Source organism: Phyllopteryx taeniolatus, chromosome 22 (genome assembly GCF_024500385.1).
Source record: "Phyllopteryx taeniolatus isolate TA_2022b chromosome 22, UOR_Ptae_1.2, whole genome shotgun sequence".
Taxonomy (NCBI): Eukaryota; Metazoa; Chordata; class Actinopteri; order Syngnathiformes; family Syngnathidae; genus Phyllopteryx; species Phyllopteryx taeniolatus.
The window spans coordinates 9,432,877-9,455,195 of NC_084523.1; the positions used below are offsets into that span (position 1 = coordinate 9,432,877).

General features: G+C 44.8%; 1 protein-coding gene across 5 annotated transcripts in view; it reads left to right on the forward strand.

Annotated features, from left to right (window-relative positions):
* syt1a (synaptotagmin Ia) overlaps positions 1-22,319 on the forward strand; it is an 85,601-nt gene that overhangs the window by 46,765 nt on the left and 16,517 nt on the right. For all 5 annotated transcript variants that reach the window (XM_061761436.1, XM_061761432.1, XM_061761433.1 and 2 more), the window contains one exon: positions 19,756-19,943. In XM_061761436.1, the coding sequence (XP_061617420.1) occupies positions 19,756-19,943 (188 nt within the window). The remainder of the gene's footprint in view (positions 1-19,755; positions 19,944-22,319) is intronic.

The window sequence follows — 22,319 nt, forward strand, 5'->3', positions numbered from 1 at the left end:
GAGGCATTTTTCAATTTCAAAAAGTCTGTCACACTTCATGATTTTGTTCAATTAAACTTCTTATTTTTCTATTCAGTCCAGTATTTGTATATATAATATTTGTACTATTCTCTTGCTCTCTCTTGCTCTCTCTTGCTCTCTCTTGCTCTCTCTCGCTCTCTCTCTCTCTCTCTCTCTCTCTATATATATATATATATATATATATATATATATTTTTGCTTAAAATTGGAAAGTTAATATTTATTAATTCACTTTTACAGTCTTTTAATTGATTTATTGTAAAATATATAAAAATGAAAAAAAGAATTCTTTTATTATTAAATTATTTTTCAATTAACCCAAAATAAGAACTTTTTGCATAGCATTCTTTAATTAAAAATGATTTCATCATTTTAGTATTTTCTTTGACAATATTTCTAATTGATTTAATGTAAAATAAATAATGGTGAAATACATAAATACATAAAAAATATTTTTTTATTATTTAATTTATTATATTTTGAAAAACAGAAAATGCTGTTTTATTATTTACAAGAAATAAAGTAATTATTTAATGGGATAATTACATTTGAAAAATTCATTCTAATTAAATGAACTATAAACTACAATTTTTTTAAACAATGTAAAAACTTTTTTTTTTTTTTTTTTTTTTTTTTTTCTACCTGGCTGCGTGTTCGCTCAGGCGGTTGCAGTTTTCTGTGACTTGGTCATCCTCCTAATGCTCTGATTGGCCAGCTTCTGAAGGGGCGGGGCCTGGGGAACGGTTTGTGATCGAGGATGTGCAGCCTGTTTGCCGTTTCAGGACCCCAGGCAGCGCATGAGCTCCTCCGCCGAGGAGCCCTCTTGTATGCTGATTACATAATGAGGCCATATTTGAATATTTACTATAGGCATGAGTCACACACACACACACAAATACACACACATGATCACAATCAGACTGCTTAAAGGACACCAACGTGTGCTTATTTAGCTTTCGTGTCGTCATGCTGTCTTTGATTGTGTCTGCATGACTGTATTATGCTGGCCGCCCGGGGCCAAGTTGCGCACGCGACAAGGCGCCGCAATGAATTACTCATGGTGCACAAACTTTTTAATTCTGTACATTCTATTTAATTATGTTATTGTTGTATGTTTTTACAAAGTACAATATCGCTTATTAGAAACCAAAATATTTTTTGTAGTTTTTGGGTTGGAGATGGAGCCATAAAAATAATGCCATTAGGTGTGACAGGACAGTGACGCTAATGAATTTCCTTTTGTGATTGATCCCAGTAGGTGAGCAAGTGGATTTATTTATTTATTCCCATCAGTCTTTTTGTGATGAAAGCTAGTGTGGCCCTTTAGACTCCTGAGACCATCTCCAGTGTTTATACACACGCGCGCACACACACAAATATGCAAAGGCGCTCTCAGCATGACATTGATTGTGTGCAACACACACACACAAACACAGCCTGACACAAACAATAACGTCTTGCCCCCGGCCTCACTTATCACCATCGGACAGCCAACCACCCACTAGCCCTCCCCACCTCCACCACCAGCACCACCACGTCAGTCCTCCCTCCCCCGTACACGTTGCCTAATTGAGCCGACTAATAACCACACCGGGTCGTTTGTAGTATATGTAGCCATTAGCATAATTGAACGGCGATGGAAGTGCTGTAAGACGTGTTGATAACACAGCCGTTGATTTAATATAGCGTGCGTCTTGATGTCAAAAGTTGCGCATCACTCGCTACAGCGTGTTGTCCAGTACACCCCCACCTGCTGGCCGGCTGTTGTAAGTGCAAAAAAAAGTCTTCCAAAAACCAAGACGTCAGTGGAAGCGTATGGGATGGAAACGAACCTGGAGCAACAGATATCATAAAACTCTTAGGCATATATTATTTATCTATCTATCTGCAAAGAACGACTAATTGTGGAGACCGGCTAATTACATCATTACCACATGTTTTTATTAAGTACAATATTATAGAGTGCTATTGTTCTTATTAAAAACACATTGCCAACATTGGCTGGAACGGATTAATGGCATTTCCATTCATTTCAATGGGGAAAGATGATTTGAGTTGCTATGCTAACTGCGCCTCCGTCAGGTGTTTGCGCCGTCGGCGGGTCAGCGCTTCCTTGCTTAGCAGCAATGAAAAGATCCATCATGGCAAGAGGCTATCTGGGAGAGGAAGCCGGAGTGCATGAGGTTATCTTATTTATTTTGTTTTTTCCCCCGCCGCTCTCTCTCCAAACTCCAAATGGAGGCTAATCGCCCATCTTGGACGAGCACATTTATCCGCCCGGGAACAGATCCCATTACAGATGCGTTCCTCGCCGGGTTTGTGCTCTCTTTTGTGGAACGCCGTGTGCATAATATTCGGCCCTCCTCACCTTGCCTCGCCATCAAGTCGTGACTGCAATTTGGGAACAGAACGGAATCAGAACGTTCCGGGTGAAAGGATCAGGAGTGCGCGCTCAAGATTGAGAGTGATATTCCAAACGGTTTCTGTGCGCTGTTAATCAACATCCCGTTATACCGCCGCGGTTCAATCCCTCCACGGAACAAACTCCGATGCCGTTGACCGCCGTCCAGGATAACAGCTTGATGCTGTGTGCACGGAACCCAATTTTTCCGGGTGAAAGGATCAGGATTGTGCGTTAAACATCCCGGTGATCTTCCGTCACTAAACGGCATCTGTGTTCTGTAAATTAACATCCTGTCATTCCACCACCGTAAAATACATTGGTGGACTTACCCTCCGACGCCATTACCCCCCTCCCGGATCCCCCTCCCCCCTTGTACTCCTCCTCCGTAGACATAAATTGCCCAGGATGCACCTGGGAGAGATTGCGGCGAGCGTGCAGACGGATTACGGCAGCAGGAGTCTGACATTCACTTAATACACTGCGCTAATGGACTGTTTCGAGCCCCCGATACGTGTGTGTGCTGCGCGTGTCATCTCACTATAAATCACACGTTGTGCCGGATTCATGTAACTTTAAATTTTGTTGTTTTCTTTTCTTTTTTTTTTTTCTTTTTTTCTCGCATCCGGCACAACAAGTCCCTCTACACTATCAACCAAAGGAGGGGTTACATTATTTAGCCTAACGTAGATGCACTGTCTCATTGTAGCTGAACAAGACGTCAGTTCTTCGTTGCTTACTTAGAGAAGAGTTTTGTCCCCGCTACTGCCACCTAGTGTTGGCTGGCGATTTATTTTTTAATTTTTCAATTTTTGTATAAAGTGTGCAGTTGAATTGATGCATTTAATTTTAAAGGTTGTATAAAAGGGAAGTTTACATCACACCGAGTGTTGTTTTTAATCAACAAATTAGCACATTTGGTCTTGAACAAAGCAAGAGAGCAACAGTGGCCTCCCCTGTGTGTTCTTTGGACTAATGGAAGCGCTCAAGCATGCATATTGTTCATTTTCTCCCCCAATTCTCGGTCTTTAAGATGACACTAATTATAAAAGCCTTTTTCTTGGATGCCGCATTTCCCAGAAAGCAATTATCTACTCCATGCAGAAAAGAGCTTAAGCGAGCACAATTTGGTTTGGAGGGTCCAGCAGGTTGAGGCCTAATTGAATATTTTTGACAATTGGTAGCACACACACAAACTCAAAAACCTGTTTTCACTCAAATAATTGTAGCACCCTCCCCAAAAAATACAGGTTTCTAGTTTTAGATGGTGTCTGACCTCAGGTGCTCTCCCGCCCGTCCATCACGGCACGGTGGTTTGGCTGACACGCCGCCGGCGCGAGCCGCGCTTTGCTAACCTTTTCTGATTGTGTGTTTGGATGCTCGGATGTTATCGCTCCATCTCCACCGGGTGGCCGAGGACGCTCACCTGATTTTTAACCGTATCGATTGCGCCATTGATCCTCTTTCAGAGTGTGGACAAACGGCGTTGAGCTTTCACGTGAAGGAGGCCATTCGAGGCGGTTAAGTGACGCTTAACAGGGCTCTGTACTTGCTGTGCCGGATTCATGTAAATTCGATTTTGATCCCGCATTCGGCACAAAATGTACAGGGAGATTTACAGCAAGATGGTGCTTCACCTTGCTATAAATCATTCAGTACAGCCCGATTTATGTACGTTGGATTTTTTTCATTTCTCATCCGGCACAACAATTGAAGTGTGTCTATCGTGAGATGAGGCTTCACCTCGTTCTAAATGACTCTTTACCTTTTGTGATGGATGTAAAGTAAACGTCAAGCTTACTAATATCGAGTGATTGATAGCGACATGAAGCGTTGTCACATTATAAATAACTTGTTACTTGTTGTGCTGGATTCTTTATATGTTGTGTGGGATGCAGGATAAAAATCCTAGTTTCCTAAATCTGTCAAAAGAAGTACGAGGTGATTTATAGCAACATCCAGCCTCATCTCGCTGGAAATTACCCTGTACTTGTGCTTGATGCAAAATAAAAAATGGAAATGACCGTGCCGTATTTATGGATCCTTTTTTTCTCGTTTCGCATCGGGCTCAATAAGATACACTTGAAACCTCACCTAGCTATAAATCACTCTCTATTTGTTGAGTTGGATTTTTATTTTGCATCCAGCACAACAGGTACAGAATCCAGGAAAACAAGTATAGAGTGATCTATAGCGTGATGACGCCGCACATTGCTGTAAGTCAATCTGTACTTATTGTGCCAGATTCTGTACATGTCGTGCCAGATGCGAAATCAAAATCAAAGTTACTATGTCACATTTATGTAGCTTTTTTTTTTTTTTTTGCATCCAGTTCAACAAAGGAGACAAAGATTTATGACCAGGTAATGCCTCACCTGTCTAAAAATCACTCTATTTGTTGTACCAGATTCATTAAACTTGGATTTTTCTTTTGCATGTAGTAATTTATAGTGAGATGACGCTGCACATTGCTCTAAATCACTCTGTACTTGTGCTGGATTCATGTAACTCGCATTTGTATTTTGCATCCGGTACAACAAGTACAGTGGGATTTATATAACGAGAGTGTGTACTTATCGTGCTGGCTTGATGGAACCTTGAATTTGATTTGCAAAAGCAGATGCAAGGAACGCTGAAGATCCGGAGAAGAAAAACAAATGGGAATGGCGCGCGCACCCGCGGCTGAATTTTCACACTAATTCCCAACGTTCCCGGACACGCGCGAGCTAGACTGCTTATGCGTGTGCCATCCTTGGTTTCCATGACGACCGTGATCCCTGTATGATAATGGGATTCCCGCCGTAGCCGTGAACACTCATCCCCGCTTGCGGAATTGTGCGGGCGAGGCTTCGGTGGTGTACCTAATCAATGGGCTGTGGTAGATGTTCTTGTTTCAGGTGTTAGAAAATGGCAGCATGTATGTATTTATCGAGAAGATGAATGGATTTTGTGGGATTTGTTTTTTGTATTTTTGTTTGTTAAAGAGAGCAAGGCCAGACTGAGCACATTCATCTCTCGGCCGGGAAAAAGCCTGACAACTATGGATCCGGCTCTCCTTTTGCACAAGATAAACAACCTCATTACCCAACAGGAGCATTCAAAATAGGATCATGTCAGGCAAAGTGCCTCGGGAGAGAGGCTACGCAGACCTGCTGCTTTATTTTCTGATTCTCCCTTCACCCAGAAGACAAAGTACTGGCCTCGTCTTGTAGTTTTATACACTGATTGGCTGCTAGGATGCATTTGTTTCACCTTAATGGCTTCTTTTTTTTCGCAAATAGCCCGCAGGTCTGATGTGTGAGTGCAGGAACACAATGTCCCCCGGCTAAAAAATGGAGTCCCCGTGCATAATTACGGAACCGGGACGGGATGCCCCGTGGCCGTTTCGCCTCGACTATGTACGCAAAGTCCCGGGGCGCCTTTGCGAAAGCTGTCAATGAATATTCATTTACATTCCATAGAGACAGAAAGAAAGAAATGACAACACTCATTTGCACATTTGCATGAAGCCTACGCTGTAAACTGAATGCGAACATGTTGCAGCAAGCATAGAAAACACAGCTATCGTTTGCATCATACGCTTTAGGGGAAGACGAGTATTGGGATTGCTATCGCACGTATGATACTGTACCGGTGTTGAACTCGGACTTTGAAAAGGGAAATCAAGTGTTCATCTTTTTTCACGCAGCATAAATTCATATCCACATTGGTACTATCTTCAATTTTATTAGGACTTGAAATTGGGAGGTCCAGCGTTCATTTTTCTTTACTCGGTGTGTTTTTTTTAAGTATCGATATCACTACCTGTATTGATATCAGCATCAACGATACAAACCTATGAAATGGGAGGTCTGATTTTTATGTTTTTTCAAGTATCTGTATCAACATCAGTATCAGTGACACCAGCCTCTGGTTTACTTGGACTTTGAAATTGCTAAGTCAAGTGTTAAACTTCGGGCCCTCTTCAACTTCGTTCCTGTCAATCTCCCAATCGTTTGCATCGCTTTCGTAAAAGCGGCACGCAATTGATTGGGCGGAGGATAAAAGCGAGGCCTAATGAGGCATCGGCGTCCAATCGGTAGCCACGCAGCCTGATTCCTAATGGGGGCCCGTAATAAGCCGATCACGGCCGCGTCGGGCTTTCTTTCTGAGGCTAATTGTGTTATTTTAAGTCCAGCCTGCTGCAGTGACCTGTCTCTTTTATCCCTCAGGTGAGCTCTCCTGCAACCCCCCCCCCCTACCCGCACCCCCCCCCCCCCTGTCCTGTCCACCACCGCCCACCTTTTCGCTGTCAGCGTGTGACAGGAGGAAGCAGGAAGCTGGCAGTTACTTTCCACTTTATCTATTTTTTCCTTCCACATCGGTCTGGAGTGTTTACACACAGCTCAAGGTCAAACTAAGTCAAATACACGCACACGCGTGCAGGCAAGCAAGCAGTCATTTGCATGAAAAAGCAATTTAGCAGATATTTTGGAGGAGACGGCAGACCTCCGGAGGGCGCTGTGCTTTCTCCAATTAGACGTAAATGAAAGGAAATGAAGGGTGGATTCAAGTTGGCTCGCAGGAACCCCCCAAGTCAAAGAAAATAGTCCAATCACGATGCTACGCTCCTTTTGGTTGTCATAGTGACGAGTATTATCTGGAAAATGACACGTCTGCGCCCAACCTGACCACAGCAAGCGCGGAGGCAACAGCCCACCGTGAGGTGCACTTAGTCGGTGAAGAAGATCCACGTTGTAATACTCTCGCTGCCTCGGCTAAATGGTGACAGAGTGCTTGTCATTTGCTTCCTAACACCCTCTAATTCCTGTAAATGTCAATGGCGGCAGCTTCGCTCTCAGGTGTTTAAAAGGGGAAAAACACAATCATTGGCGTTAAAACAGACACAAAATCCGTCAGCTGACGCATGAAAATCAACAATCAAACAATGCTGCGAAATGGTCATTTTGGTTTGAAAGGGGATTTATCTGCATTTGAGGCCATTTCCAGGGGTGGTACGTGAACAAACGACTCCTAGGAGCTTCATCCGCTGGCCACCAAATTTGGTACAGATATGCTCCACGGATGGGCGACACTAAATTGCGAAAAGTGTGCGTTGATGTCATAGGGTGTTGGTGGAGCTTGGCGGCGAAGTTTCGTGTGAAACACAAAAGTGCTCCTTGTTGAGTGTTATGAAATATTATCATCCGGCATCAGTGCATCCTATCGAAACAAAATCGAGCACGCATGTTCATCATGACAGGACACAAAATCAAAATAGAAACTATGCTGTGAAACACACAGGGAGTCGGCCATTTTGGTTTGAAGTTGCCATTTTCTGCCATGTGGGCCTTTTCCAGCGGTGGTACTCGAAGGAACTCCAAAGGGATGGCCACCAAATTTGCTACATTAGACAGATGGCTGATGCTAAATTGTGAAAGTTGTGAATTTCCATCGGCAGAGCTCGGCGGCAACGTTTGAAAAACCAAACAGCCTCCACAAGCTCTGATCGTGACCACATTTGCAGTGTTGTAATAGTCTGGTTGCCTTAGCTACCCAAGAGAGGTCTTTCTGCCGACTATACGTTTGTTGACGCCATGATTCACCATCGCAGTTCATTTGCAGCCATTGATAAGAAATCTAACCGCTATAATGGGATGTGCAGCCTGCCTCTAGCAATTAACGTTGGCCATAAATCATCAGTTTATCTCGGTCTTTCTGCAGACACTCTGTCCTGACCAGTAATGCTGATTAATTTTGTTTACGCACCAGACCGGGTGCTCTCGGCTGACCTCAAGCATCGGCATACTTGGCATCAGCCAAGTGAATGTCCCAGCATGTTCTCTGATGTGGCATCGTAATTGGCCTAATAATGGCGCGGGAGAGGGTCCCACTCCAAGCACAATGCCCCCTGATTGTATAGTCCTCAGCGCTTGTCGCATTCTGTACAAAATCAGCACTCCCTTGTAGCATTTCGTAGGCGTTCCATAAAGCTCGTCATTTACTTTCGATGTAATGAGAAACGTTTTTTGCTCGGTGTAGGAAGTGATCCGTCTTTATAATCATAGCCAGTCAAAACGCAAGCTTCTACCGGACGCATTTTTCGGTATCCAATTGGGTTTAATCACTTCAGTTCCTGTTTTTTTTTTTTTAGTTAAGGAGATATTGCCCTACGTACTTCAGTGTAAAAGCCATTGATTATGATTATCGTCACAATCACCGACTTGGTACCCGAAGGTCACAGTATTTCCTTCCGACCCGGGAACACTGAGTTCTGGAGCCGCGTTAAAAGCTCGCCTAATGGTCCAATTTCAGCTGCGGAGCAGCCTCCATTCACACACTCAGGCCCGCTCGCTGCAAAATGAGAGGAGATGGCGGAGCTGCAAGGTTGCCACCGCGGAGACTCCACATTACGGATGATAATGGAATGTTTGTATGCCCGGCTCGCGTCGCGCTCCAAGATGGCCGAGGCTCAGTCGGCCTCAACGGCGGCGGCGGACGTGTCGTGGTCTGACTTGAACGTTTTGGAAAAACTTCAAACCACGTGAGGTTGCGAAAAGGTTCGTGCTTTCGGGCTTGTGTTCCCGTCGATGTTCTTCCATGTCAGACAGCGCTGAAGATTTTCCGTTCACGCTCCAACGGCCCCTTCATGTCTCGTCGGTTCAGATACGATTTTCTGCAAACTGGCGTCCCGCTTGAGCCAAAAACGCTGTTTTCTCTGTTGCCACCTCCTGCCAAAAATAAGCCTCATCATCATAATGTCACCTGCTACGTTTTAAATGAGCACGTATCTCGTCGGTGGTTAATTAGCAGGCTCGGTTACATTCGTCGCCTGGTTGTGATTAGATGTTTGGACGAAAGCGAGGCTTTTAAACCACCCAAAATAGTCGCCGATGTTTTATTCCGAGTCATTAAACTGTAATGTTCGGTTAGTAAGCGTTGTTAATCTTCTCTTTGTGGACGGCTCATCCAGCTCAGTTTTGGACGGGAAAAGGCAGTAGTTGGACGCTTCTTTGCTGGTCAGGGTTCCCTGACATGCTGTCATCTAGAAGCGGAATAGAATTGGCCTCAGAATTGCTCTCTTGGTCATGTTTTCTGGTACCCTTGGTTTCAGAACCAGGATTAGGATTTAGACTTTAAGATTAGATTTAGGGGTTAAGTTTAGGAATTAGGGTTCAGGGAGTTGCAGTTAGGGTTATGGTTTCCAATTAGGGAGACTGTTAGGATTTACCAGTTGGGGTTAGGAGTTTTCGAGGGTTCGGCTTGGTCCTCGGGATCTGACGTGGTTCATCCTGTCTCTCTGCGTGGCATTCAAGCCTGTCACTTCGTTTTTTTCGGGATTAGTTCCCACTGGCTGCTTCCTGCTGTCACACATCCAGACGTAACGTGATTTTGTCACTATCTGTGTTTTTATCGAAACAGCCAGTGTTGTAAACTGAATCAGCGGTCGCCATTTTGCCCGAGACTGAAGACAAAAGGCTGTGAGTGTTTGTTAGTCGTCACGATGTTTTAGTCATTGCGATCTCTCAGAGTCTGTTGGTGCGGCAAGTGAATGAGCAAACATCTCATTCCATTTCTTCACGCTTGCAGTAAGGAGGGGAGGACGGAATAATAAAAAATAGTGTTGACTGAGCATCTGTATAAATGGAATTGACAAAGCTCGGTTACTCCCGCGCAGCCGTCGCAGCTACCGCCCTCGGAATTAAGACGAGCGGCGAGATTGGACGCGGCTCGGCGTTTCGGGGTGACGGGGTGGTGCGTGTCAGAGGAAGTTATCTGCAAAGTGCACCGACGGGAATTTGTGTCGACAAGATTGTGTGGCGAAACGTCCCTGTGGGGAGAAATGGGAATAAATATTGTGTAACTTTGAGGAATGCTGCAGAGTGTTACCTGAAAAACACAACTTACTTGCTGACTATACCGTCCTAAAAATATCCTTAATAATGTCTTAGTAATGTCCAATAAATAGAAATCATCCGCATCCTTGCATATCACAATTCACCTATTTGCATCATCTGATGTTGCCTTATTTTTTTAGAAGATTATACCAAAGCCATGGATAGTGGGAACCAAGTAATTACTGTCTGTTGAAGTGACACCTCTCGACTTTTAACTAGCAGCCCTTTCGTCATCAGTGGCAGTGAAAATAAGTTCAAATGGGAGGAGTTAGGTTCAGCCTGGGATGTTAGCGGAAATCCAGAGAGTCTTCGCCACATGTTTTTGCTCTGCAGAAATAACATCATAAATGATTTATTCTTAAGGGTAATGTTGTGAGATGAGTTTGAAGTATTAGTGTTTTGGGATATGAGTTTGTGGTATATTTACGATTATGAACATTTTAATGTGGGGCGTGATATACTCGAAAATAGCGGATGGAATACCGTATAGCAGCTGTGGATGTTTTTACACACTCGTCGTGAGCATGAACACTTGCCCGGTGACTAATTACTAATAACCGTACTTGACTCAAATAATCAGCCCCTTGTAGAATTCATTTGGTTGAACAACACCACCGCTCAACGGCCGAAATTCACCCCAGCGTAACTTGGACGCCGACGCCGCAGCCAGCGGTGATAATGATCATTTCGGAGACGGGAGGGTCTCTGTGCCGTTGCCTCGGGGTTCCTCCGCAACAGATGTTTTGGGGCTGACATTTGTAGTGGAGTTTTTCGATCAAGCTTCGTTTTTAAATGTTATTTTTTCATCTGGCCCCTGACATTGTGAAGCAGGGGACACCAAGTAAGGAGAATGCAGATTAGAGCCCTCTAATGTCAAGGAATGAATATTCAATAGTCGAGGTAATGAAAACACACACACACCCCACTTTGGTTCTATTTCAAACCTATTTGAACTGTTGGTAGGGAGAAAAACAAACATTTAATGATATTTTAGGCCAAACTTTTGGCTCCAGGGACTTCTCACAGGTGAAAATGTTTGACGTGCTTGCAGATTTTGCAAACCCTAAGCTACGACTCGCAGACTCCTGGAGGCCCAGGGACCCCAATTTGAAAACCACTGCTCTGACAAAAGAAACTGGAGCAGTCCTTACAGAAAAACAAGCATCAGTCTCAACTGCAGGGGACACCAAGGCTTTTTGTCTTGTCCCACGTTGGCGGTGAAACCTCCATCTCTTTCTCTCATCGCTGGTGCCGCACTGTATCATCCAGCAGCAATTTTGTCCCATTTTCACAGGCTACCCCGATACGGTTGCCTCAGATCACAATCGCTCGCTGGTACAGAAATGTCTCTGGCGGTATCCTGTATGCCTGTCGAGCGAGCGCCACATGTGCCATAAAACTTGTTGGGTGTGAAGATGGGGAGATGTGTTCAACAGCCACCAAGGGTTTCACAGTCAACTTCAAATAAACCCATGGTTTTCGTTAAGGTTTAAAACCAACACACCATAAAATGGACTGACTAAATTGAACCCAATTTTCCTTCTGATTAAACCTAACCAAGTCTTTCTCAGGCCTCAAGCTACAGAGTCACTTTTCTGACTAAACTTAACCCAGTGTTTCTATGGCCTGAACTTAACTTGGTCTTTTATACAACTAAACCTAACCTAGTCTCCGTTGGCCCTAAACATAACCAGTCTTTCATCCATTCCTAAATCTAACACAGTCGTACTTCAGTCTAAACCTCGTCCAGTCTCCGGAAGCCCGAAAACATAACCAGTCTTTCTTATGACTAATTCTACCCCAGTGGTTTTTCTGACTATACCTAACCCAGTTGATTACAACTAACCTAAGCGAGTCTTTATTACGAGGAGAAAACTTTCCAATCTTTCTCATGACGAAACCTTACCCAGTCTTTCTTTAGGCAAAGCCGAACCACTCTTATTTCCGAGTAAATCTAGCAACATCTTTCTCAGACCTTTCTCGCTTTATGATCCCAACTCCTTCTTTGACTATACTTGGTCTTGGTCATCAACCGCCAGTGTCTAGCAGCCTCCATCTTTCTCCAGGCCTGAACCTTGCCCAGTCTTTCTTACAACTAAACCTAACAGAGACATTCTCCAGACAAATCTAGATCTGTTTCTCTTGGCCCTAAACTAAGTCTTTCTCCAGACAAAATTTCATCCAGTCTTTCTTACGGCTAAAGCCCGAAACCTAAGCCTGTTTTTTTGGGGGTTTTTTTTTTTACATGTAAACCTAACCAAGTTTTTCTTACAAATAAACCTAACCATATTTGTCTTGACAAACCTAGTCGAGTCTCTGTCAGCTCTCAACCAAACCTAGTCTTTCTTTCAACTAAATCTAAGCCAGTCATTTTTCAGAGGTTAGAACCTAGCCAAGACAAGACAAGACAAGATTTCCCCCAAAAATTAGTCTGGCTGGAATGGCCACCGCAACCCTCCCGGTGAAATTGAGTTTTTGTGACAGAAAATGTTCCTTTTTGGGGAAAATTTTAGCCAATAGCAAATCTGGTCAAAAACCACCTTCAAACGCGTGTTCTCCAAGTCAATGCATCAAAATTGCCGTGACATTTCAAACTGCACCGAAAAAACTCGACTGAAGTGGCAAATGGGACATTTTTCGGGAGAAGAGCAGTGTGGGCAGTAGAACTTTCGTAATCAATTGGGTTTTTTTAATGAATTTTTGTTACGCAGGATTTTAGAAGCCTTTGAAGTGCTCAGTGCCCAGTCTTTCTTCTCACTAAACCTAACCTAGTCTTTCTTGCGTTTCAGCTTTTATGGTTGAAGTTGCTTCCATTTCGGCTTCCTCCTATTACATATAAGAGTCACAAAAGCAGACGTGCAATCAGGAGTGTTTGGACAAAGTGAGAGTCTGCCGCTAATGGAGTATCTGGGCGACGATGCTGAGCGCTAAGCTTACGATACCTATTTATTTCAGCATCAGCAGCACACTGTTATTTATCACGCCGACAGTGGTTTCAGTCTCGCTCTTCAAGCGGCGCTATGATTTAAAAAGGCCGTGGTGTTCAATGATAATGTCAGCCAAATCAGATGTGACAGCTCAGTCAATTCCAAAGAAAAGAACGCGTTATTTTTCCATCCAGCTCGCTCTGGCGGCGAAAACAAAGCCGGAGCGTCTAAACGACGACTTTGAAATGACTTTTGGAGCGAGGAGGAAAAGCAACACAGCATCAAAGACGACTTTCTTTGTGTCACTGGTGTTTACAAAGCGCCCCATTGTGCCGCCATCATCTAATCACGCCGCTTATTTGCTGAAGGTGTTTGTCTTCTCGCCGGTCTCTCTATGACGCCGCTATCGGATTAGCAACCTGACGATGTGTTTGTGCTACATTATGATCTTGGAATTGACTTTTGATTTTTTTTTTGTGGGGGGGGGGGGGTCCAATCAGATTGCAGCTTCTGTGTGCTGCCATGACAATCTAATCTGCCCAGCGCTTTCAGAACCAGTAGTGCTGACCCACGCAATGTAAGCTGTATTAGCAATGGGAATGTTCAGATTTCAAATTTGTCCTCCCCTCAATTAGGCCAGCATTTTGTCGTACTCTGAGTGGTTGATCAGAGCGAAACTTGTTCCAGCCAAGCAACACGTATGTTGCGATTTACATACATTATTACATACATTTAACACCTTCGCTGCCATTGACTGCTCTAGAAGTAAAATATCACAAAGCTAGAAGAAATCCGAGAAAGCCCCCTGAAGGAATTACTACTGATGCCCAGGTTTGATGACATTTCCAACCTCACACTTGTCCTTCCTTCGTTATTTCTGTTTCAAAAACCACGTCAGTTCAGAAATGCGTAGCTGAGCTCGACGGGAGGTCCGTATAGTGAGGTGCGAAGAGGTGGGTGGCAGATGAGTATGAAATCTGTAAGGCATGGGTTGTGACTCTACTTATCCGCAAACATGGTTGTTTTCTTCCGTGCGGAAGGGGAGGAAAAGGTTGGGGTGACACTAGAGTAGCACAGAGATTTGTCACTTCGCATCACGGTAGTCTCCTGCCAGCGGCTCCCCAGCACGGCACATCTGGAGAAGATCACGTCAGGAGGTTAAAAAGCAGAGAGTCTGGAATAGCACTGCTTCACCCTTTAAAGGACTTAATCCCTCCGCTTTCTCCCTGCCACCGGTTGCCGGGCAGATCTCCCCCGCGGCGTGGCGGAGATTGAGCAAACTCCTCCTGTTATCCCGCCGACTCCGGCCTCCGACCTGGCCTCCTGCGTCATACCGAAGCGGCTTTCCCCAGGGGCGCTGCCGTGTTTGCTCTAGCCATCGGAGCATACCGCCGGCTCCGAGCTCAGGTCAATGTCAGCGCGTCTGTCAACATTTGATGGACAGAAGCGTCCAGTATGTTTAATCTCTAGCCTCCAACCGCCTGCCTTGTCATGGATCCGGCCTTCTCAACTGGTCGCATATTTCCCCAGCGATACTTTGTTCTTTTCGATGAAACGCTGAACTAATATTTAGTTGTATATACGGTGTTACTTTTTACTAATACAGTATTTAGTTTTATAGCACTGTTTCTGAGAACTGATTCACACCTGTGTTGAATGGACTCACGATAGAGACCAACAAATTCTGGAAGCGAGCCACTGATAAAGAATTGCTGTGTTCGACCTCCATTTTGTCACCCCCGCTTATTGATTCGGGTACACTTCATTCCGTCCCCGAATGGCCGACCCATTTTCCAAAGGGTGCTGCGTCTGTCATATAAATGAGGTGGTCGTCCCCTCCAGCATTCCAGGCAGGAAGGAGCGTGTGCCGCCGCAGGAACAAGAGAAGGGCGATAAGACTCCCGGCCCACTCCTTTCTTCCCTCTACTTAGCTTTGCGACGCTTTTTGGAAGGCGTAATTGAAAATGTGGGGAAATCTTTGAGCTGCGGCCTTAATAGAGCTGTCGCGGCCTGGCAGCAAAGCGGGGTTAATAACTTTTTTTTTCCACTTCCATTACCCCAAGAGATTGGCTGCAGGTGAGTAAAGAGGCCGAGCAGGACAAGGCAGAGGAAGCCACTTCCTCCGTCTTATCTGCCGCCGCAGCCGACGGTCACGAAGCGCTTTACTATATTTCTAAAGACTCGTCCTGCGGCGTGTGACACGTGTCTGCAGCCGGGCGGCGTCCCGCTTGTGACTGACAGCCAAATTACCGTGTCAGTTCACTAACCCCGCCTCCTACACCAAGCCCCTTCAGAGCCATTGACATTTGGCTCTTACATGAACATTATTTGCTATGATTGTCTCGGGGATGCCGGCAGATTGACTGGTTTTCTACGAGTGTGACCTGGAGCACGTTGACACACATTTGCCGTCGAACGGCAATCGAACATGTTGTTAAATCAAATGCCATTCGTGGACCATAAGCGAGTCAGGCACGTCGAGGCTGGATTTTCCATTCCCGTTATTATTGGAACCATGAAAAACAAGTCACGAGGCTCGCCTGAAGCGGAGTACACGCACCTACCAATTTTTTACATTTTGAGCCATTTTTATCTCAGTTTTCTCTGTGCTGCACATTGTCCCGGTTCGTGTCACAATCACAGTAGAGTCCGTCGCTCAAAATTGTCTTCCGAACATCGGACTTTTCTGACTTTGGTCGGAGCCAGGAAAAAAATGATCAAATTTGCCCCGATTATCTGTGTTTTTACCCCTTCACACCTCTGTTTTATCGAGTGGACAAAATTCTGATAAACAGCATTTTTCGTTACAAACGCAATCACCGCACCAATTGAGAAATTTGGGGGATTTTTGCTTTGCTATGAATCACTGAACCAGTATTTACTTGTATAGGCACTACTTTTCTCGCTGCTTCACACCTCTTTTGCGTTGTGTCAAACGAATTTGCATAAACCGCAATTTTGTTTTATCAACAAACACAATCATTCAATGGCTCACCTGAAAATTGCTTGGAAGATTTTCCTGTTGAGTGATTCGCTGAACAGATATTTACGACTTAACTTACAATCCATTCTTTATGACAACTGTTTCACAACCATGTTGCATGGCTCGTAAGCTGCTACTCTGCACAACAGCATGTCAACCCTGTAAACAATTGTGTGATTGTGTAGCAAGACGGCACAAATCTGGACCTGACAAGATGGAAAGAAAAGATCACAAAACTCTGCTCACACATCAGATAAATATCACCGCCTCTCTCATCTCGACACCAGCGTAATTAAACTGTTGCCGTTCCCTTTGGACCCCAACAAGTGTCCTTGCGCTGATTATTTCTAGTTTATCCAGGATCCGCGAGAAGTACCCGATTCCCGAGCCGGGGAACGTAATGAAACCTGCGAGTGATGTTGAAGTTGATCATCAGCGGCGTCGCGGCGAATCGCTCGCAGGCAATCAAACTTTATTAGCGTGATTTTTCACGGCCGCCCAGGGAATTGGAGGGCCGGCTCGTACATTCAAATAAAACACGTCTGGCTCCGGTCTGCATGCTTCTCATCGATCCGCGTTATTGATCCCGGCCCAATTAAGCCCTCCTGTATTTAAGCCCTACATGGACAAAAGTATTGGGACGCTGTACAGGACGTGAAGGCAAACGGTTTACGGGTGATAAAGTTTGAATTGGGGATTTACCGCATCTGAGAATTCAGAACCCGAAAACTGTTTTGCTTAGCGACATGAAATTTGGTGGGCATGTCTATTTCCATGATAGACGCGCAAAAAAGTCTGAAGAAGCCATGCCCCCCCCCCCCCCCCCCACAAGACGAAAGAAGTCTGCCGTTTTGGTTTGAATCGGCCATTTGGGGGGATTTCCAGGGATCCTTAGAAGATTAACTCCTACAGATTTTGTCCAATGGCTACCAAATGTGAAGCACATATGCTAGCAAGATGGACACAGCGAAATTGGGAGAATTTTTAAGAATTTGTCTTTCCACTTGGGTAGAAAGCTTGATGACTCACCACAAAACACACAACTCCACCAACTCCTCGAGGTCAAAGCTGAATGAAATTCAGCCCCTGAAGCCACTTTCACTTCGCAACATGAAATTTGGCTGCTATGTCTATCGTGAATCGACCCACAAAAAAAGTCTCAAGAAGCCGTACCCGAAAAGATACAGGAAGTCTGGCATTTTGGATTGCAGCAGCCATTTTTGGGCTCATTTTCCAGGGGACTTTGGAGAAGAAGTGAAGGGAAAAGGGAAGGTTCGTCCGTGCTGCTTTCATTTACTGTCGGTTGACGTGTGCCGATAGTTAGCAGGTGATTATTGGCAAAACGCTGAATTAAAAAGTAAAACTACATTTACTGCATGATTACCTCATTGAAAGCTCCAAGAAGGATGTCATCTCTGTTTCCGACTCGATGGAGCCTTTTCGTGTTCATGCAGTGCTTTTTTTTTTTTTCCGGTCTCAAAATCCGAGGATGCATGTTTTCGGGGGTGAGATTATGATGGAGGAAATGTGGTAGAGCGAGGTCAACGGCCAGAGAAGTGACCCAGATCGAGAGAAGGAAGCTGTGTGTTGTTACCAGCATTGGCGCTGCGTTTGGGGACCTGCTGAGCCATCTGGCTGCTCTGTAATTGGGTTGAAGGTTTACATCTGATGATCAGGATTTTTTTGTTTTCCACTGTTTAGAATTATTTATATATTGTTTGTAGTTTTGTGTGTGTGTGTGTGTTGCGAGCCAGAATTTACGTGACGGGTGATTACTGTAAGGTCACAGTCGCAGATGCACCTTCGGCCGATGATTCGGACACAAATACAACCCGATAACACTCACAAGGAGCTGCTGTAGGCCACGACTCACGCCTAGACGCTCACACGCAAACGAACCCAAACACTTAAGCCGACCGGGCTCCAGACCCCGACGTCGCGCCCGAGGCCACACCCCTTGAAGGCACACATCCGACGCACAAATTCTACAATACGTGAAATATTTACACTTCATTATTTCTTACATTCTCGATTGTATTGTTTTGATGCAATACAGTGCCATTTTTAAGTCAACACATTGATTGAATTAAACCAGTATTTATCTATTTTTTTCATTTCTGTTGTGTTTTTCTGTTTCTGTTTTTTCAAAATATATTGCATGATAATAGACAATTGAATGTAAACTATTTGTATTATTTATTGATATTATTACTATGTTTTGATGGATGCATTTTTTTCTGGCGCTCTGGAACACCGAATGTGACTCTCCACTGGAGGGGAATGGATGCGCCACAGCGACTCGCAGGGAGCAACGAGCGGCCATTTTGCGCTTGTTTTGCCTCTTGGTCGTCAAAATAATGCACGGGGGGGGTGCGCATATACGGTATTGCGTGATATTCCCGCACAGACATGAGCGCACTCGGAAAAAGGTCAATGCTGCTTCAGGTTTTCCCCGTGAAACGAGCTGAAGTGGATCTCTCGCGCCAGGCGAGAGCGTGCGGAAGTTGCCGAGCGGTTCTCGAACGGGAGACGAGTCATTAAGGTGCAAAGGTAGCGTGGCGACGTTTATTCTCAAGCGTTCTGCCGACTGCCTTTTGAAAGGACTCCAGCAGTAGGCAGCGCGACACACAGCGCGTGTTCAACCTGCTAAATATTTACCTTTGAAAATTCAGCCCCAAAAGCAGGTTTCACCTAGCAACAAGGAATGTGGTCGGTGTGTGTGTCCTGAAAAAAAGAAAAAAAAGAATCCCACGGTTTAAAAGAAAAACCCAGCAAGTTTGAGAGGTCATTTCAGGCTCATTTTGCCCATTTCAAGACGGACTACTCATAGATTTGTTTTTTGTTTGAGTTTGTTTTGTTTAATTTAGCCCCCGAAACCTGTTTCACTTAGCAACATAACATTAAGTGTGTGAATCATGAGTAGACCCACCGAAATGTCTCAAGAAGCCGCACCCCAAAATATACAGCAAGTCATTTGGATTCCAAGCAGCCGATTTGTGGCGTTGTCAATATTTTTCCAAGGGTCCTTTGAAGACAAACCCCCTCTTAGAGATTTTGTCCGATTGCTACTAAATTTGAAGCACATAGATGAGACAGATGGACCACAGTACATTTCGAAAATCTTTTTTGTTTTTGTCATCGCGTGCGGACAGAGTACGGCAGCAAACTTTGATGACTCGCCAGAAATACAAAAACTGCGCATGATTTTGACATGTGTATTTGCGTGGGTTGACTAACTGCAAACACATGTTGCATACCGAGACCAGAGCGCGCCGTCCTTTCGGGCCGACTTGCAAACATTCGTTTCAGTGAAGTTGGAAGACGGCACCTCCTTTTATTCATTGGCCGTGTCGCACTGGGCTAATAAATAATCTCCCATATAAGCAAAGCGCGAGCAGCTTTGTTGTGACGACACGTGCCTCAGCGGATGTTTGTCCAGGCTCAGCTGGCAGAAGCCGGCGCGCCGAACCGAACCCCACGCACATCTGTCCGCGCAGAAAGGAAGGGGGGGAAAAACCTGACGTCTTTGTCTGTTTTGATGGCGCAGGCTCGGCAAGATGAACGAGAGCCGGAGGGAAGCGCTGGCGGCGGCCCCCGCGCCCACCGCCGCCTCCTCCTCCTCTTCCTCCTCGTCCAACACCACCAACATGGCGGGCAGGCCCGGCGCCGGACCCAAGGACGAGGCCTTCTCCAAACTCAAGGACAAATTCATGAACGAGCTCAACAAGATCCCATGTGAGTTGTTCAGTAACATTATTCCAACAATATCTATTCGCGGTTTGCGGTGGTTTGTCGTTTGTTGTTTGTTTGTTGCAATTCTTGAGATCACGACGTGGTTCAAAATAGTTGCTCCTTCGTCCCTTTGGACAAATGTTGGACACCAAAGGACTCAAGGTTAGTGGAAGTAAAATCAAGTAAAAATAATACACTTAACTTCACCGCTAAGTCGAGCAAATTGTGTACTTAAGACAGTTCAGCATCCATTTAAAAAGTCTTCCGGTCATCGCACTGGTCCAACATGTCGTACAATTGACGCTTCAGGTTGTAGAACATCGTAATCCTCCGCTTGTAGCCTTTGAACCAACCGACCTTTCAATCGGGCTTCCGTCGGTACCGAGTTCCAGTGCGGCCCACTGGGTAGACTTTGCGTGAACGCCTGCTCGAGGAGTTCAGCGGTTGTATCAGGCCTTCCGCTGCAGTGTTTGTCAAGATCGGATCCTGTTTCGATCCAGTTTCCTGCTGTGGATGTGTTCAGTTTGACCACGCCTTTATTGCCTCATGTCCATCACAAGGATACCTTGAAACGAAATTGAAAAAAGGAAGTGTATTGTGACTTTTGACTTGCGCCGATAGCCCTCCGCTGTGACAGAAGGTATTTTATTAATATTTGAAGTTGGAATATTTTTTTAAATGGAGCATTCTAGTGATTATCTCATCGATTAATCCAGTAATCCGATTAAAACTGCAGTAACATTAGTCCGTGTGGAAAAATTATCCCTGCAAAAGTTTGAGGCAGAAATTTTGCTTTTTTTCCTTTTTTTTTTTTTTTTTTTGTAATCAAATTATGCAAGTTACTCGATTAAACGTTGCAGGCCTAATATACGTTTTCGAAGCAGCGTCCTGTTCGAAAGCACGCACGTTGCGTTACGTTACGTTCGCACCTGCCGGTGGCGTTGTTGTCGAGTGAAAAAACGTACGCGCGTGCGCTTCCACCATGTCATGCGGCACGGAGCGCCGCCTTGGCGTGGATACAAATAGCAACGAGCCGGCGACTCATTCTCACCGCGGGGCGACGAGCTCCTGTGGAAGAGTCGTGGCCCTATTTTCCACAAGCACATACGCGGATATTTAATAGTGCCCGCGGAGGAATTCCTGCGAGTGTTTACCAAAATAAAATTCCTATCAAGCTCACAGGCGCAGTTTTAGAGGTCAATGTGAAGGTGAAGGAAAAGATACAATCATGCACAGTGTGACTGTTTCTCCATTTTGTTATGTTACAGCATTATTCCAAAACAGAATTGTCTTTTTTTGTCTACACACATCCGCCCATCAAGAGAGCAATTGAAAACCTTTTTTTTTTTTTTTTTTTTTCGCATCTTTATTAAAAATATAAAACGAAAGCTATCAAATGTAGTCACAGCCTTTGCGCAAATCATTTTTGCTCAGACGTGCATTGTCAGTCAATAAGCTGAGGAAACATTTCTTGGAGGATGAATGGAAACTGAATACGAGCGGGTTTTGAGTGATTTTTTATTTTGAATACATTTGCACAAATCTTGAATTTTGAAGGTGAAATGGAATTAAATGTGTTTTGGAAGAAGGCTGTAACATAGCAAAATGTGTAAAAAGTGAAGCACTGTGAATAACTTTAAGGGTGGGAAAAAATCATTGTTCAAATTCATGTGCCTTTTCCATCCAGACTGCAAATGAATGGCGCTTGCCTGGAACAGAACCTTCAATTCTAATCGTTCGTACTCTCACGCGTGCTGGGAGGTGTTCGACCTCGCACACCAATTTCTTATTGACAACCAATTTAGTCCCAAATGCTCCCTTGCCTCTTGTTTTGATGGCAGCCCATTTAGGCAGAAAACTCCTCTTTGAATTTCCTTCCTGCGAAATGTTAAATGTTTCGGCAGCTGCGTTTGGTCTTACTTACTGATGGCGCATTTACTTCCGCTGCTGATTTGCATCAATATTCCAAGGGACGTCAAGCCAGAACGCAACACCACTCTGGGCTACAAGAAGCTTTTTTAGTTCCAGGAACTAACGCGCCAAGAGCTGAAAAGAGCTATTAATAGAACATGATGCTGATGATTGTGCCGCCGTGTATGATGGCGTTCACGGCAGAACAATGCAATTCCACGGACGAAAGACACGGGAATGAGCTTATTTGAGAGACATTATTTGCCATATATATATATATATTTTTTTTTTTTTTTTTTTTTTTTTTTGTTTCGTGAAGGGTGTGCGTGTCACACTCGCCGCCGCCATGTCGTCTGCTTAAACAAGCACCCCCGGCGCATGGGGAGACGAGGCCGCGGACGCGCCGCCGCTCCCGGTCGTCATAACAAGACGTATCGGCGAAGGTTAATTGACCCGACAGGCTGCCGC